General features: G+C 43.7%; 1 protein-coding gene across 1 annotated transcript; it reads left to right on the top strand.

Annotated features, from left to right (window-relative positions):
* Positions 1-203: 203 nt before the first annotated feature.
* On the top strand, positions 204-17,015 carry sipa1 (signal-induced proliferation-associated 1; the record flags this gene model as incomplete). The annotated part of the gene is given in 16 exon segments (XM_079172135.1): positions 204-1,311; positions 1,720-1,844; positions 1,943-2,131; positions 2,875-3,049; positions 3,397-3,500; positions 4,680-4,837; positions 5,247-5,748; positions 5,750-5,854; positions 5,940-6,214; positions 6,956-7,414; positions 8,469-8,595; positions 8,710-8,833; positions 9,969-10,067; positions 10,892-10,964; positions 12,228-12,306; positions 13,585-17,015. Coding segments are annotated over 16 exon segments (3,846 nt in total). The 3' UTR covers positions 13,729-17,015.
* Positions 17,016-19,421: the final 2,406 nt, after the last annotated feature.

Below are 19,421 nucleotides of genomic sequence, written 5' to 3'. Positions count from 1 at the left end.
TCACAGAGAGACGTCCGAGGTTTGAGAAAATTCAACCATCTTAAGTGAATGAGGACTGTATTTGTTGCTTTCAGTCAGAGGGGTTTTTCACCATCTCACACCGGCACCATAGAGACCAGGACAGACGTTTTAGTGGGAGAGCAGAAAGCTCTGGACCAGAGTGGGGAGACGATTGTTGGACTGGAGTCGGTTTTTCAGGCACCATGCAGTCAGATGACCTCTTCATCCGCAAGTTTCGCCGTCAGAACATGCGGCCGCCTATTGCCACCGTCAACTTTGACCCCAACCGGGAAGCAGGTCTAGTGGAGTGGCCGCCGAGGAGGGAGGCTGACGGAGCCGAGGATGAGAGCCTCACTCCGAGCCGTGTGGGGCTGACGCTGAGGTCGGTGGGCCGCGGCCACATCATGCAGAGAAGTAACAGCGATGTGACCTTAGGAGACTTGGACTCCTCCGGGAAGGCAGGGGGGAAAGCAGCTCGGGTGGTTGGTGAGAAGGTGGGCGCGGGGGCTCAGGGCGATGGGGGTGTGCTGCTACACAGGGAATACGGCAGCCTGTCCTCGCTGGAGAGACAGACTCAAGCACAGGAGCCAAGCACAGATGATCAGGGGCCCCTGAGTCCAAATGCCCTACGCTTCAAAGACCCTTTCCTGCTTTTGGGCCTGCAGGGCAACCCTCCAGAGCCCGATGGATTCTTTCGTGGTCTGTCTGTGCCCTCAGGGGACTCCCCAAAACCCGCCAAGCCGCCGAAGCCTGAAGGACTAAGTAAGAAGACTAAGCCCCCTCAGATCCCTCAACCAGGTCCTAATGACAACATTGGGGGCGGAGCCTGGGTGAGGAACTTTGCCCACTACGATGTCCAGAGCATCCTGTTTGACCTCACCGAGGCGGCCACAAACAGAGACAGCATTGGACGGAAAAAGAATATCACCTCTGGGGCTTCAGCCGCCTCCCAGCTGCGCCCCCTCTCCCAAGCCACCCCGTCCTCACCCGCACAGGGCGGGGGAGGCAACGGGGTGAACGCAGATGACCCCGAGCAGTCGCTGCTGCTGGACGAAGGCGACGGCAACGACAACGAGCTCCTGCTCAGCTGCCCCCACTTCCGCAACGAGACGGGGGGAGAAGAGCAGGTGGGTCTCGGTCAATCCCAGGGGAGGCGGGGACTCTGGTCGAGCCTGCGAACCCCCAACGATGCGGTGTCGGTCCTGGAGGAGCCCAGAGAGAGTCACGTCCAACAGCAGGGCAAGAGCAACTACTTTATAGAGCATGCAGATCTGGGAGCCCATTACTATCGCAAATATTTCTACATGAAAGGTACGTGTAGTGAAACTTCTATTTTGTCTGACTCAACTGTTTATGGCAAGTCAATGGAGAGAATGATATGACAGGGTTAAGTCCAGCTGTGTGGATGTACACTGTGGTGCTATTCAATCATTGATGAACCATCACATTTCAACTCTGAAGTCTGTATCACGGCTTATCATTTATGGATTGCCCAAAAATGATTAAAGAGGGGAAGTCAAAGATGGGTTAGCGTCCTATATTGATATGTAAAGGTGGAGGGTTTAGCAGTTAAGGCGAGGGTTCAAAGAAAATATGAATTACTGGGAGGGTCTTTTCAGCCCCCCTCCACACCCTCATCATTTTCATACAGTTCTCTTAGAGTGTTATATTTGAACCCCAACGCTGTCACAGTTGAAATTGACTCTATTGTCATCGCAGAACACCAGAATTTCTTCGGCATGGACGACCGCCTCGGCCCAGTGGCCATCAGTTTCCGTCGAGAGGAGAAAGACGGATCCAGCGGAGCTCAGTACAATTACAGAATCATCTTTCGCACCACAGAGGTAAACCCTGGCGCTTTTCTATCCCCAAAGCTCTCCACGATTTCAGTGTATGTGAAATTGGTTTGCCTGGATGTGACGCCTGTGAATCGTCTCCCCAGATGAAGACGCTGCGAGGTTCCATCCTGGAGGAGTCCGTGCCTTCTGCCGCTCGTCACACGACCCCTAGAGGCTTGTCTCCCAAGAGGCTGCTGGAGTTCATCATGCCTGAACTGAACCTGCACTGCCTTCGCTTGGCTTCAAACTCCCCCAAGGTCAGGGACACCCTGCTGAAGCTGGACGAACAGGGGGTGAGTAAGGCTGCCTCTGCTGACACCAAAGACTGTCTGAGAGAAAGCATTTCAATAGCAGCAAACGGCTCTTTTTCAGAGGTCAGACACAAAAAACATGTTTTTCTAAAGGTGACGTTCTGAAGTCTACACCTCCGCAGTGATCAGTCAGGTGTTTTTAGATGTGAAAGTACACTTATTATATCTGTTCATTCTTCTCTCATCGTCCTTTGCCACCGTGGTGACTGTTCACTCTTCATGTAGGACTATATTTTATAGAAATGTCCAACATAGGTTTCTTACTTTGACAAACAAAATGAAACGAATGAGATGAGGAAAAGCAAATATTCAAGGTCGAGAAACTGTGACCAAAATGATCTTAGATGATTTCCTGCTGATCGCTTAAACATTTAAGCCCTATCACATTCATTGAAACTTTATTTTGCAGAAGTTGCTGAACATTTAAACCCACACACACACACCATACAGCCACTAGCTCCACCTTTGAAGTCAGCTACTTCAGAAAAGGAACGAACAACTTTGACGAATTAAACCCTCTGTTTGAAGCATGAAACGTACGGAGGATTAGGAGGTTTAATAGTGTAATGTGTGCTGTGCAGGTGTATAACATTTTACAGCGTAAATTCTCTCAGACAAGCTTTTTGGATGTAAAGTAAGATGTCAAATGATCAGGATGCCTCATTAAGGTGAAAGGTCTTGACAGGATAATTATAGACTCTGTGCTTCTCTGTCTTCTAATGTAGCTGAATTTCCAGCGAAAGGTTGGGGTGATGTACTGCCGGGCCGGGCAGAGCTCAGAGGAAGACATGTACAACAACGAGAGCTCGGGCCCGGCGTTTGAAGAGTTCCTGGATCTGCTCGGGGAGCGTGTGCGGCTGAAGGGCTGGGAGAAATACAGAGCTCAGCTGGACAACAAGAGTAAGCTGGGGGGGAAAAAAACACACCACACCCGCATGTATTGGCTGCATCTCACCTCGTCGCAGGACCATTATCCGAAGGGCATCAGTGCACCACTGAAAGCCTAAGATAACTCCTATCTAGCCGCATGTAATCTGAGTAATGCCTGCAAAATAGCATAGTCACTGCTGATTATCTCAGAGCTGTTTTCCCCTCAGTGAGCGGCAGAGAACGGCAAATCAGACGGACCCTGAATGTGACAATTTGAGTTTAGTCTTTCATTCAGAAACGTTGACTGACTTTGCTAAATCCCTATCTGTCTTTCTCTTTGCGTGATGCGTGTTTCTGTGTGTCTTTTGCTTGTGCAGCGGACTCAACTGGGACACACTCGCTCTACACGCGCTACCAGGACTACGAGATTATGTTTCACGTGTCTACTATGCTGCCCTACACAGCCAACAACACGCAACAGGTAAAGATACAACCCCATATATATTTCAGCAGAGATTTGATATTTGATTTCCTTCTCCTGCCTTTTGTGTTGCAGAACCATTTTTCCAATACCAAGTTTTCTCATACGTTTCACGTCTTGTTCGTAATATAGAATTGCATCAGTCTTGGTACAGCCTTCATCACCCATCTCTGTTCAGACTTCATGCTTTTGTAAACGCTTTAGAAAAAGCGTCTGTACTCCGCAAACAAGCATGACATAAAAATCCTGCCCCCCAGTGTTCACTCCCACCATGGAGGTATTCACAGCCGCCTCTCCATCAGGCTGACTGTCATCTCTTTATATGAAGTTCATGGTTTAAGCCTGTTTGCTGCCACTTACAAAGAGACTGGACATGACATGCCGAGATAGATTAGAAGTTGAAATAAAACAAAACATGGCAGTGACGAAGCCCTTACATTCTGCTGCTTTTTGGCAGCAACAGTTTGTGATGTAATAATATCTTGATTAAGCTGTTTTTTTTTTATTCAGCTTCAGTTCTAGTCTTTTTTTTTTTTTTGGAAGAAAAATTATTTTCTTTGTCATAAAGACAATAATTAATTAACTTAAAGTTACAAAATTCATTCATTTCTGTATTAGTAGTGTTGAGTTGTGCTAACAACAATAGCAAGATCATGGACACACAAGCTTATTTCAGAGACTTTTATATTCATTTATTTTGACTTAGCCTTTAGTTCAATTAACAGCATTGGTTTTCATCATTTTGTTTATTTTGATGCACATTAGTTGTTTCCCTGGAGTTTGTAATTCAAAGAAAACACATATAATCAAGAAATGTTTACACCTTTACTACGTACAGTCAATAATGTAGCTACAACATCACCAGTGCATCCAAAAATAAAATGACATACAAACGTTAAAACAGAAACATTTAGATGGATTCATAAGTAAACCATAATAATAACAATAACAACACTACTACTAATAATAATAATAATAACAATAATAATATCAGTTTATTTTAATGCACCTATTTTGCTCATTAAAAGTAATCTCTTTAGCTGCTTCTTCAAACATTTCTTGTCCATTCTTGAGATATAAAACATGGCAAACTGAGATGTGGTTTGGTCTTAGTTGACTAAAATGACTCATGCCTGCTTCTTACATAAATCTCTCTGTGTTTCTGTTTTGCCTCTCCAGTTGCTGAGGAAGCGACACATCGGTAACGACATTGTGACGATCGTGTTCCAGGAGCCCGGCGCCCTGCCCTTCACGCCAAAGTCCATCCGCTCCCATTTCCAACATGTCTTCATCATCGTTCAGGTCCATGAGCCCTGCACTGACAACACCTACTACAGGTCTGATCATACCTCTTCCACTATGTTGTAAATAAATACATCTCTTTTCACCCTCACGTTTCTTGAGACAATACATTCATGGTCATCCTGTGTGTCATAGGAAGTAGTGAACTAAAATAAGTCGTCTTTTACGGACCATGTCATTCATGATATGCATGTAAATCAATGTAAAGATGGGTGTTACTATATGTGCACTCTTACACATGGGCCTCATACATCATAGTAGTTATGGGACCGCTCAGGAGAAAACACAAATCTGTGCTCCTCTGCAGCAGATTCAGTGTAAATGTTTGTTATTCTGGAGAGCACTACGGTCCACAGTCAAGCTCGGAAAAACAAGACATGGATTGAACGCTCCTTCTGCACTCTCTCTTACTCTAGCATTCCTGTTTTTCCCTCTCCCTCTCAGGGTGGCCGTGACACGCTCTAAAGACATGCCATTATTTGGCCCACTCTTCCCTAAGGGCGCTCGATTCCCTAGCTCTCCCGCCTTCAGAGACTTTCTCCTGGCGAAGGCCGTGAATGCCGAAAACGCCGCAGAGAAGTCAGAGAAGTTCCGCTCCATGGCCACCCGCACACGGCAGGAATACCTGAAGGACCTGGCCGAAAACTATGTGACCACCACGCCCATCGATTCCTCCACCAAGTTCCCCCTGCTCTCTCTGGGTGGCAAGCGCAAAGACAAGCTGAAGGGCGCCAAAGGGGCCGAGCTGCACAGCGCTGGGGCGCTGGTGTGGGCTGTGATGGTCAACGGTGGAGATGATGGGGAGGTTGGAGAACTCAGGCTCCCCTGTCTGCTCGGGGTGTCTGCCGAGTCGGTGGTGCTCATTGAGAGGTGCACGCGCAGGGTGGTGTTTAACTGCTCCTGTCGAGATGTCATCGGCTGGAAGGCAGTGACAGAGACTAAGGAGGGGGGGGCCCTGCTTGGATATCTTCTACGAGCGCGGGGAGTCTGTTTCAATCAGTGTGACGGAGAGCCAGGCGGAGGATATACGCGAGGTGGTGCAGAGGCTAGAGGTGGGTGATTGTGTTCGTATTTAACATTTTGCAGCGGGTGGTTTACGTCTTTCTGATTCATTCATCATCTTCCGCTCATCTGCAGCTGGTGACGCGGGGATGCGAGGCTCTTGAGGTCACCCCCCTGCGCGACGGCGTCGGACAGCCCGGCTTCCTGATGAACGAGGAGGGCTTCGTGACGGACCTGCAGCGGTTTTGTTACGCCGAGAGCGGAGGCCTGCAGCTGTGGGCTCGCGTGGTGCGACTGTGCGGCCACTCGCTGGTTCACCTGAGCCCCGAGGAGAGGACCAGGCTGCTCCGCACTGCGCACAAGATCCACATCACTGTCATCCCACCTGACGAGAACGGCAAGCCACGCAGGTGGGTGAAGCTGCAGATATGAGGAGAGGGAGAAAGAGAACACTAACAAGGGCACTTATGGGTCAACAGACACAGGGAGAGACTGGAGAAGGGCCTCAAGGGTATAAAGAGTGCTCCAGAAAGTGGATAATAGTCCCAGTGAGGCGGTGAGAGAAAGTTTTGACAGCAAAGAAGGAGGAGGGGGTCAGTGGGACAAGTCAGTAAAGGAAAACAAGAGAGGTGCCACTCTGGGGTCACGGCTCACTCTGCTGTTGATGACGGCCTGCCATCAGTGTCACACCAGCTGGCTAACAACCAATCAATCCCTCTAATGCTCTTTAATCACACTGGCAAAGGGCCTCCCACTGTTAACAGCACACTTTCCACTCAGCTGAAGTCAGACAGAGGGCAGAAACAGCTGCGGACACAATTGTTAAAACAAATAAAACCAATATCAAAGTGGACACCTCTGCAGCTTTAGAATGGATCCCACTGGTTTATTTACATTTCATTGCTGAAATGCTTGTTCTGTGACAAGAAAGCACAAATTGCCATAAAGATGTCATAATTATTGAGAGGAAGTAGGGTTCTGTGTTCCCAAAGGGATATAATGGGCAAATATAGCACCTCGTCTTTGTTATTGGCTTCTAGATTAGTTTTATGACTCAGCAGTGGGATGAGAGGCTGGGCCGAAAAGAGAGCTGTGAGTGGTGAAGTGTGTGTATCTTCTTACTAAGTATGTTGTTGATTTATGTTCCGCAGAAGTTTCTCCGAGCTGTACCAGAAAGCCATCAAGGATGCGGAGTGTAAACCCGGCGAGGATCAGTCTGGAGAGGCCTGGGTACTGGACGAGAGGGAAGAAGAAGATGATGACGAGGAGGAGGAGGAGGAGGAGGAAGAAGAGGAGGAGGAGAAGGAGGAGGAGAAGGAGGAGGAAGGAGAAGCAAAGGAGGAAAAGCTGAACGAGTGTGCGGTCAATGAAGCGGACATGACGGTGGTGGAGGTGCAGGTGGAGGCCGAAGAGGGCGAAGGACAGTCGCGTGATAAAGGGCAGAGTGAGAGATGTCATGGCTCGCTCCTCACGCCGCCCAGCTTACCTTTGCTACGGGCCACTTCTCTGCAGGACCAACCAGCCATTCAGAGCCAGGAGGGCAGCGGCTCGCAGCTCACACGCAGCTGCTCTTTGGAGAGACAGCCGACCTACAGGGATTCGTGTGATGGGTGAGTGTTACTAAAGAGCATGCCACTGTTCATTCAAGCTCTCATCGCCTGACACACGAGTGTTTTGAAGATATTATAGAGAGATATATAATATAAATAACAAAAAATGCTGCTTTGAGAGATCTTTCTATAGTAACATCTGCAAACTGGGAGACCGTCAGGTAAAAAGGCTCTGAAATCATCCAGCATGGCTGAAAATATCCTCAAACGGAAGCTGACTCATCACAATTTAATCTCAGAGTCATGGTGCGTCACTTTTCCTGCAAAAGGACAGGGTACGATGAAAGGACGCCAAGCAATGTGTCACTCTGCTTCACTGAACTGTGTTTACTTAAAGCAAAAGTTTTTAAATTGCGTTTCACATTAGAAAATTCACATAGATGATTGGACGGTTGCGCAGTAGATCTCTTCAGCAGTAAAACATTAAAATGACAATAGATTACATTTTCAAGTTAAGAAATCATGTAAAAATCACTTTTACCATGGTCCGCATTGTATTTCCTCATCTTCTCGAGTATCAAGGTCCTTCTCTGACAGACACAAGAATGTTTGCCGAGTATTAAGCTCCAAAGAGAGAGAAAAACACCTTTATAAAAGCAGAAGGGCACGTATGTGTCTGCCTGACAAATCATTGTAAGCACACTGTGGGTTTCACCCTGAGAACTCCAAAAAGCTACGACAGCTTGAGGCAGAAATTGTGCGTAAGAAAATATTCACGAGGATAATATTAAACTCTGCTGCTCACCCAAAATGAGTTTGACTGCTTTTCATTATCACGCAAATCATCTGAACCGAAACCGCATCAGATATGATATTTTTGATGGATGATTTTGTGAGTGCAGGATAGCAGACATCAATCAGCTCTAAACCTAAGCCATCCTGGAGATTGCTTGTCGACGTGCTCCAGTTTCTGTTTTGACCTCTGGATTGGATAAAAAAAATGTCACAAAGCATCAACAACAGATTTGCTTTGTGTTGCCCCCCCCCCCCCCCCCCCCCCCCCCCCCCCCACCACCACCACCACCATCACGTTTCTCCCTCTCGGTCTGGACAGGCACGTGTACGAAAACGTGGGGCTGAAGGGGGAATGCCACATCTACGACAACGTCGGCGAGCTGAGGGACGCCACACCTGATCTGATCCTGGCTGTCAAACCCAAGCTTCCCCTGGAGGACGAACAGGTGACGGACTGAGACGAGAGGACATCTGAGTATAGTTTCTCACCCCAGCACGCCATCCGCTCTCTGACAGTGTTGTTTCCCCTCTATCTCTATCTCTCTCTCTTATGTCTTCAGTTCACGGGCGCCGAGTTTGGTGATGTGAAAGCTTCAGTGAGTGACTCGTCTTCCCGGTTGTCATGTTTAGACCGAGCTGAAAGAAATTCACGAGCCCTAAGTCTTCACAACTCCATCACCAAGAGTAAGTACTTCCCTATTGCTGCTAATTCTTTATTTATATATTTTTTATATATATATATATATATACATATAATATTATATTTATAATATATTTATATATGTATAATACCTTACATATTAAAATGGCAGCATGTTAAATAAAAAATTAATAATGTGTGTAGATTAATTACGAGACAAAGAGCACAAAGAGATATAATGACCCTGATCGTGGACTCAACGCAAAGCTCCGTTCTCAGACACAACAGCTGACACGACTGCTCAAATGATGCCAAAATGGAACAATTACACATGTTTGCAAATCATCTCTGCCTGATTTAAGCCTCAAAGTCCCTTTTTCCAGATTTGTTCTGCCTTAAACCCCTCTCTTCATCATCCTCCCTCTGCTCCCCACTGCATCCCCTTTGTCCCTCCTCTTTCATCCACGCTGCCCCCTATCCCGCTAATCTAATATCACCCCTGCTCTGCTGCCACCCCCTGCCAGGGCTGGGATAAAAGCGGGACAGATGGGTAGTGGGAGGGGTGGAGTTTTAGGCAGCCCCAAATCAAGGAGCCCCTCTTACGCCATCTGCTCTGCCTCCGCTGAGACTATGAGACTCATCATTTATCCGCCATAAGAGCACACTTGCTCATCCTCTCATCTGATTCTTCGGATTTTTGCGGGGGCGGCCTCTGAAGACTCTGATTGTTGATCACGTTCTTTCACAGGGAGTCTGTTAAAATGACAACTTTTAAATGAAAAAGATCAATTTCAAGGACTTAATAGATCCTACAAATGTAACAATTATAGCGTCTTTTTTATTAAATTTGCATGTAATCATTTACCCAAATTCTGTTATTAATTATATTGAGGTCATTGTCTTGTATTTTAGTATGCCGCCTTGAGTTAAATCTAAACTTACAAAGTCAGAAACATAATTGAGTGAAACCTGCAGGCACACTACATACAGTACATTATAACATTTCCTCCTTGTGCCTCTACATTCTGCCCCCTGAATCTGACCAGCATTAACACAGCAGCACCCCCTAGTGGTGGCTCTTTGTTACTGTAGACCGGCTGCTTAAAAAACCTGCAGTCCCACCGCTCTGCTGTATTGTCCCGTACAAAAGCGAGTTAAATCTTAAACTCGTTCTCTCAGTTCTCTCAGAGACGACAGAGACCACTGAGGAGGAGTGGCAGTCCATCGCTGACCTGGCCACGGCCTGCCGCAGCATCCTGGAGGCTTTGTCCCGAGAGGGTGAGGAGCTATTTACTTATGCACACCTCACTTACTGTAAATATAAAATAAGATAACAAGCTGTCCATAGTGGTTAACACCGTCACAAATATTTTTTTGGATCCAGACTTTTGTTCCACAATCTTAAGATTCAAGTTAGACATTAAATGTTTATATAAATGTAACTGTAATGTTTGCCCTAAGAGGCACGGGGCAAATAATTAAATGACCAAACACCCCTGGCTGTATAGTTTTGCTCTGGGGTGGTTTACTAATGGTTTGGGGCCCTTTGTTCCAAATAAGTGAAAGCTTAATGACACAGCACGCAGTGATGTTTTAGACAGCAGTTTGCTTCCAGCTTTGTGGAGAAAGACTGGGAAAGGTCCTGACGTGTTTCAGCCTGACGATGCCCCTGTGCACAGAGTGAGGTCCATACGGAAATGTGTTTTCTGAGTTTGGTTTGGAAGAACTGGGCCGGCTGTCGCAGAGGCCTGACCTCAACCCAGCCTAACACTTTTGGGATGAACTGAAAAGCCGAAGGTGAACCAGGCCTTATCACCTGGTTCCAAAATCTTGTAGAAAGTCTTCCCAGCGTGTTGTTTTTGGAGTGAGATGTTCACTAATCACGTTTGGGTTGAATGTCCATTTGGCCACATCAATTTGGCCAAAAAACAACAACATGTGAGTGCAATGGATCTGCGCTCTATATGAAGATAAGTGTATGAATGACAATATGTTCTATACTGAGAGAAAGTGAATATCTCCTGTCTTTGTCTTCCTCATCTTTTCATTATGGCATCTATAGCATTAAATGATATTAATGTGGATATTGTTCATTACCACAGACCATAGAGCCGGAGACCCCTCCCAGACAGGAGCTGACCAGACAGACGGCAAGCTGAGAGACTCAAATGAGAGGTGGGTTGCTATACAGTACACTCAGGGTGAAGCAGACAGCTCAATATCTCTGTCGTTAGTCTCTTGTTTTTTTTGTCAGAATCACCGCACACAACCCTTTTCACTACTTCTTTATTCTCCCTCAATTATTTAGACTTTATCGGCAACTTCCAACTGTGTGAGTCAATGCGATGGTTTCTCTCCCCCATAAAGAGAGCTCTCTTGCTGACTCAGTGATGCAGTTATGCGCATGCAGTCACAGATGCACACACACACACGCACACACACAGCTTGTCTGACTCACTGTCATTGTCATCTTTCGGTAAAACTCCCACTCTGATCCATTTTGTTTCTCTTTTACACTTTGTCCAGCTCCTTGCTCACCTTATTTTGGTCCTCCATGCTGTGTCTGAACATACAAAGTCCAGAACTGTTGGCCAAAATCAAAACACCAATGTGAAGCTTTTCTTCGAAGGGAGTCTTTACAGGCCCCCCAACGTATTGTAGTCAGTGTTGATGACTATTTCACCTTTCAATTTGGCTCCAACGAGCATGTAAAATGTTTTATAAAAGACACTCACACAGAATACTCCATATCACCTCTCATTGGCATCTGTTAGTGAACCTGAAAATGTGTATATGTGGAAAATATTTCCTTTTTCAGTACATATCAGTTGAAAAAAAGAGAGATTCAGATAAGTGACTACAATAAAAAACCAACTGCCAACCTCCTTCAAAATAATGATGTCTACAAATAAACACAAATGAGCTTTAAACCAACCAAAAAGATAAATGGTGACATCATTAAATATCAAACTCTCAAGATGCCCAAACCATCTGACGTCAATGCCATGTTCTTTCCTTTAAAAGCATTATCATGCTGTTCACATCACCAGAAGCGTTCGTTATATATAACTGCAATCAGACGAAATGCATCATGGGATGACTTCTCTCGCTGAAAATGGGTCTGCTTGTCAACCTAGCAATTACAGTAAATTGATCTCTGAGTATTTCAGGTTTGAAGGCAGCAGGGACGAAGCCTCGAGCTCTGAAGCTGCCACAGTGGAAGTCAAGATCAATCAAGCAAAGTGAAAAGTTCACTTGCTGAAATGAGACGAGGGCGGTGTTATAACAGGAGAGAAATACAAGAAAAACCTTTCTGTAAAATACACCAGTGAAGACATTCATCTTGTTCATTTGTGACTTGGGAAACAAGTTAATTTAGACTTTCTCCGATTACAATAATTGATTCTGACAAAGTGTCACTGCCTCTCTTTGTCGCAGTGACTCTCCAGGCCACCTCGAAGAGAAGGTGTCGCAGCTGGAGTCCATGCTGAAGAGGCTGCAGGATGACCTGCAAAAGGTGCTTTGACTTTCATGAACGTTTTTCTCTGTAATAATATTTTCAGTGAGCTCCACGGGAGAGTCAGCAGGTAGGAAAAAGTATTCAAATTGTTGAGCTTCTGTCGCTGGTGCGAGATTATTTGTATTTTCTGATGCAGGCTTTTGTTCGCTTGTACAAATCCTCCCGTCCGTTCAGCCATTTCAATCACAGCGGGCTCACTGTGGATGCACTGAATACAGAAACACATTTAAAGCATTCATTTGTACAGAAACATTTCAGATTTGTAAATCCCCCAATATCATACTTACGAAAATGTAAAAAATGTGTGTCCGACAACTCCTGTTGTCATCATTTCTATTATTTTCTGCTAATCCATGTATGTAGATGTCAAAGAATACTGTATGTGATGAACTCCTTATTCTTAATCTCGACCTCGGAAACAGCCGCTTGACAAAAAACAAACAAAATTCTCAACACAAAGTCCACTTGTGTTTCCCGGAGCTTTCGACCACATATTATGGCCTTCCTCCGCGGATGGAGTCAGTCAGCAGCAGACAAGTGGACGTTGTGTTGAGAATTTTTGGTCAATAGTGAATGTGTCTCTGTATCTCTACACATATTAGATAAATATACCATTTAGTCTATGGACTCTCAAGAATAATTATCCAATAAAGTATCCATTTAGTGCTCAAACTATAGCTAATAATAATTATAATAACAGATAAAATAAACTGATTAATTGTCTGTCATATATATGAAGCAAAAATGAAACTTTCTTGGTTCCAGCTTCTAAAATGTGAAAATTGACTATATTTGGGTTTTGAACTGTTGGTCATACAAACAGACAATTTAAAGCTTTCACCTTGGGCTCTGGGCATTTCTCACTATATTTTTTACATTTTATACGTCAAACAATTATTTAAAAATAGTTGTCAGATTATTCACTAATGAAAATAATCATTAATTGCGACCTTTGACCAATTATAGGTGATTAGTTGCTTACTCAGTCTGACCAGCAGGCCAAACCACAAAGCACTGAGACTATAGACCATAATTGAAGTTCTGAACTAGGATTCTTCTGTCAAAGAAACGATCAGTTCAGTGGATTGTTTCTTTTCCCCCACTGCAGCGTGATGTGCTTCTCTACACTGTTTGTGTTGTTTTATTTCAAGCTCTGTGTTTATGTGTGCCCACTAGTTTCCTTAAAGCCACCGCTGTACCTGTCGCTCCCCTCCCGTTCCTGCCACAGCGATCTGAGCGACGGCTTTTGTTTTGTTGTGTGCCGATGTCTTTCAGGAGAAGGAGGACAAGGCGGTGCTGCAGGCCGAGGTGCAGAGCCTCAGGCAGAACAACCAGCGGCTGCAGGAGGAGTCGCAGAGCACAGTGGCTCGCCTCATCAAAGTCACCGAGCTGCTGTGCAACGTCAACAAGCCCTGTTAGCTTCGCCACCGCACGCACAAACACACAAATCAGCAGAAAGATGCAAGTCGTACAACGTGCTTGTACGCTCAGTAGACCGATTTTGTTCGTAAATATTTGCAAAGGCAGACACACACACGCATCCTGTTCAATCTGTGTGTAACCATAGTCTCAATCCTGAATCATGGACCTGCCTTTTGGTGAGGGAGTATGCAAATCAACCCATGAAAGAGAACGAAATGACATTTCCAACATCCCATGACCTTCATAGACTGACCGATGTGCAGCTCTCAGGCTGCTACGTCGGCGTGCTATGCCAGAGTGCTTCTCTCGGTGTATATGATACAGTGTGTGTGTGGATGTGTGCCGCATGTGTGCGTGCCTATGCGTGTGTGTGTCTGTGTGTGTGCATCTCTTACTGTACCTTGCTTCAAATACTTGACAAGCTGGGCTGAATAGCACTTGCATAAAAAGTGGCAATTAAGACTGAGAGACACTGTATAGCATGTTTGGTGGTGTCTTATCTGAAATGACCAAAAGTGTGTGTATATATACTGTATCACCAATAATATATGTGAACAGTAGTATCGCTATCCTCTCTGCCAGACGTTTAGTTGCAATGTCTGAGTGTGGTTCTGCCCGGCGCTGATAGTGTGGAAGGCCTTGAAACAAAACAAAACAAGACAAGAAAAAAAAAAGGGGGGACATGACAATGACAAGCCCGTAGGCAGCCTCATACTTCAGAAGATGTAATGATGCCAACTGACTGGCCTTAGAGCGAGGCCTGTTACGTCAGGACATAATTCTCTGCCCTCCTCACTTCTCAGTAGTACTGTATTTAAGACACTGGAGTTTTTAGCGAGAAAGTATTTTTTTTTAAACCCATACATAAAAGGGATGTAACCTGGAAATGTCATAAAAAAGGAACTGAGCATGCTTGTTCCTCCTGGAAGTATGTTGAAAACAGTGTAAGAGGGATACTGAAAAGGGTTTTTACCCCTCCTGAAAACGCAAACAATGGCAGGAAAAGAGCTGCTTCAGCTTCCTTCCATGATTGCCTGTAGCTGTTTTCTTCTAACCTCACTATTGTAGCAGCCATACTGTAGAAGATCTCCTCCTACTGGCCTGAACCACAAAATGCCAAAAGGCAGCTTTTACTTTCAGCTGGCAAAATAGCTTTAGGTGTCAGAATAAAACACCTTGAACTAATAGTAAAATGCAGGATATTGTATTTAAATATGTTTTGTGTTTGGCGGATGTCTACAGTGACTATTTTGGGTAATTGTTTAGTATGGCTTATGAGTGGTAGCGGTAAGGACACTTGGTGAAATCTTACCATTCCACCCTGATGTGCGTTTGTATGTGTTTCTGTGTCGTTCTTGCACCTTTTTTTTTTTTTTGTAAAATCAGCACTGGACAGGGCACATAGTGAACCTTATTTAGCCCAGGTTATGTCTTGCTCAACATGAGAAGGTGGATAAGATCTCATCCCCCTGCCACCACCTTTACCTCACCCTTTTTGTGTCCACTGCTGTTGGCGCCAATAGCAGTAAACGTGTGTTCAGAGGAGTCGGACTGCTTCTCCTCAGTGCCAACGAAAAAAAGCGCAGGCAGCTCTCCTGAATCCCACCGAAATCCAACGGAACTGACCACAAATTAATCTCCAACCACAAACTCTATACTCCGACAAAAAGGGATGCCAAACGTTCGTCAGTCACACCGACTCTCTTGTTTCTTGTACAAACTTCCTCTTGTAATTTTATTTTAGAGTCACTGTGAATACCTGGTACCAGCATATTAAGATACAATATATACAGATTAAATTATGAATCTAAACTTTATCAGTATGTGAAGATACTGTATGTACAGCTGAACTGTTCCATGTTACTTAGTGCATTGGGTTGCGTATGCCCTCCTTTTTGCAGGATGATTATGCAGAGAAGTGTTAATCATGACCATGCAGGTGTCCTGTTTCATCTCCTGTACATGCTGAAGCCTCATGACTGAACAGGGAGACGGTGGTGTGAGAAGACCTGTTTTACTGTGTCTTGTATAGTTATTTAGATTGTAGGAGGTTGGTCAAGCATGAGAATGTGCCAAGCAACTTCCAAGCCTCCCTCTGTTTGTGTGTATGTATAAAAATGTAACTTATTAATCATGCAAATGTGGATTTTCTTGTAGCTGTTTTAAATGGAGGGAAGTCTTGAGAGAAAAAATGTGAAATAGGGCAGAAAGGAGAAGTGGGCTTGGTTATAAATTTAAGTTTCTTTTGTAGAAAACCAACAACCATGATATGACATGACAAAATACTATCTGCTAAATGTGACGATGGTTCTTTTTATCATTCTGATATCGAGCTATTTCAGCTATAGCTCTTCTATAATAAGGTCTTAAAACACCATTAGGTACGCCTTAATGAGTGGAACTCTTCTTTTGGAATGGATGTTCAAATTGGTCATACTGGTCTTATCTGAAGGCTTATTCCTCTGACTTTGTGCCTACCAGAAAATGTAATGTATGGTAACCCAGCTTAGTGACCTCATTTCTTTGTCTTTGGTTGCACTTACTGAGGGTTTTTTTTTTGTGGCAGATGAAGGATTTCCTAAGAGACCGTCGCAACATCTGGTCTGTCATCCGCTGTGCGAGGAAATGTCATTGAGTAACACATGATCCGAAAGAACCGATGATGATGATGATAATAATAATAGATGTGTGTTGCTGGTCTGAAGAATCACTGAGGCTCAGTGATTACCACCGATGGTTCAAAGAAGCAAACCGACAAATATATGATTTTTAAAAGCAAATTAAAAGGAAGAAGTTGCTGAAAATGACCCATGTTACATTGAAATCAAGTTTAAGTTGATATGAATGTGCCGAATGGCGTATGCTTCCTCTAAAGGATGATTATTTTGGTATTTAAATATTTAAATTGTCTCAGAAAATCCAATGGCGTATTTGAAAAAAAAGAAATCTGATTGTGGCTGAGTTGATGCAGATGTTTTGTCGACACGGTGACTTTGAGACGTTTGTGTGTAGCTGCCTTTAAGATTTGATAGAATGAGGGAGGTGTTTCTGGTTTTGGTTTGTGTGAGATAAACAACTCCAAAAAAAGGAAATACCTGCAGTGAGAATTCAGGTTTTTTAAAATATTTTTATTTTCTCACCAACATAGACAGCGGAGAAAGATCACTGTTCAAAAAATTAATTTGTTGAATTTGTGTTTGGAGAAAAAACAAGATGTAAACGTAAGGTTTTAGCTATCATGTGCTCACTCTACACTATTTACTTTTCAATCAACAAAAAACAATTAAAAGGAAAAATTAAGTTATTAGTATTATTTTTGTCTTTATTGATTTGCACGACTGAAATGCGACGCAGGGATTGAAAGTCTTTAGAAATTAGACTCTATTGTGAATGTATGGTGTTCATGGGATTTAAACTCACAAAGGGCATGTTAGGAATACGATATGGTTAGGATCTAGACGTGACTGTGATGACGACAGAGAGTCAGATCCTCATTTGTCCTGGAGGACAACCTCTTGAGGATCTCACGTCCTGGACTGATGAACACTGGAGGTGGAGGTGAAACAGAGCTGAAACAACAGCTGGGAAGAAACTGTTTTAAGGTCTGACAGCAGCAACGTGATTTGTCAGACAGAGGTCATGGCCAGATCAGATTGACTGAGAAGAAGAGAGCGTAAAAGTCAGTCGACAAAGTTGGATCAAAACACAATACATTTGTATAAACAGAAACTCGCAAAAGGAAAAGTATTATACAAACATATAAACAGTCTATTTAACTGGGCAATATGCTTGAGGTAGAAAATGATTTGGTTTTTAGTTTATATTAGCTGATTAGCATTTACACTGAAAATTACATTTCCAAACAATAATCCAGCGTTATCATCAAATAGCAAGCAAATAGCTGCCATAATATGAATTTGGGGAAAAGTCATAGTACATCTTAGCCTGATACAGCTAACTGCATTTATTCCATATCAGTGGTTCTCTACCTGCAGGGTTTCAGTCATACCAGCTGGGTATTTGCAGTGATGTTCAATGATTCATGATCAATCCCACAGCTAAAATGAAACTCAGTAGCTCTGACAGGAAGGATTAAAAAAACACTCATCTCTTCCCAAACTGCTTCATGTTCTAAATCAGATTTTTGTGGTTGCACGACAGATGAAAAACATTGTAATCCTTTTTTTTGTTATCAGAAATGTGTTTGTTGCTTAACACAGCTCATTAGACAATAATATAGATCCGCTTTTGAAGGAATTTGACAAGACGTCAACTCATTTGAGATTAATCATATTACATTGAGATTAATAACTGTTGAGAATCTTTGAAAAAAGAATTTAATCTCAACCTTCTAATCTCAATGTAATAGTATTGAGATTAAGGCTAAAACATTGTCAGCAAAATGCCGAGGATTATTAAGTGTTATACTCCAGGTGCGCTAAATATACATGTGTCGATGTTAAATCGGTTCAGCCGTATAGAACTTCATCACAACCTTTAACAGATCCAAGACACAGACAGTTTAACGTCCTGTTGTTGAGCTCTGTCCCTGACCCTTCAAAACCTCTCCAGAATAGCTGTTCAGTCATAGCACAGCTTTGTTTGTCGAGATATTCTCTGTTTCACATCCTACAGGGAACTGAAAAATGCTGACAGAGTAAACTATAGAGTCTCTTCTGTTTAATCTGGTTCACGTTTTGAAATTATTAGACTGTATTTACACATATTTACACCATACACCACCACCTTCTACCAACTCTTAACTGTAATACAATCATTTATGTTCATTTAAATACTGCATTTTTTATTGAGATTCATTCCAAGATATAAGAATAAAACCAGCCTGTATCAGATAAACACATACAGAGATTTAGAGTAACATTATGTAGTTTTAAACCAGTTTGATGCACATTCCCATCTCCCTGACTTGATACAGCAGGAGGTAAGACGAATACACTTTCCGTAGCTCGTTCCATGATCATAATACAGCACGACAACATCATACAAACATTCGCCAGGACTCTGTCCTCTGGAAGGCTTTCCTAAACACCAGCCGCAGAAAAACACTTCATCTTCCCTGCCCTGACAGCAGGAGGAGAACTGACGACAACAATGCACCGGCCTATGTCTTTATTTGGGGTTGGAGCGCAGGACGGAGTCTTCACTAGGGGCTGTGTGTCACACACAGCTCAAGGGCTTAACACCAGTTTGACTCATCCGTGTTCTGTAAATACAGAGGCCTTGTGTTGGTGTGTGTGTGTGTGTTTAGACTCCTGGTTCACGGTGTATATCGTATTTTAAATGGCCAGGCCACTGTTGCCTCATACAACAAGTAGATGAGGCCTAATATGAGTCCGCCTACAGCATCACTGCTTTAAATTTACTCAACATTTTTGATACGAGTCAGATTAAATAGCTTTTATTAATACTACGCATCTACAGATACAAACAACTGATAAATATTTGATTTAAGAGGTCTCCTAATGTTTACAAATACATCCAATAGTTTATGTATCCAGGCTAACATGGAATTAAATTAGCCTTTCAAAACATTTCAACCTAAAGTAAAAAAAGTTTAGTAAAGAATGTGACCTGTTAATAAGTGATGCACATCATATAACACACCATGTGTGTAAGTCAATGATAAACTCATCACAGAGTCCTGTTCTCTTGTCATAAATCAGTTAAAC

This window comes from Pholis gunnellus (genome assembly GCF_910591455.1).
Source record: "Pholis gunnellus genome assembly, chromosome: 13".
Lineage (NCBI taxonomy): Eukaryota > Metazoa > Chordata > Actinopteri > Perciformes > Pholidae > Pholis > Pholis gunnellus.
Note: the sequence above shows the minus strand (reverse complement) of the source record. Positions and strands in the feature narration are given on the sequence as shown.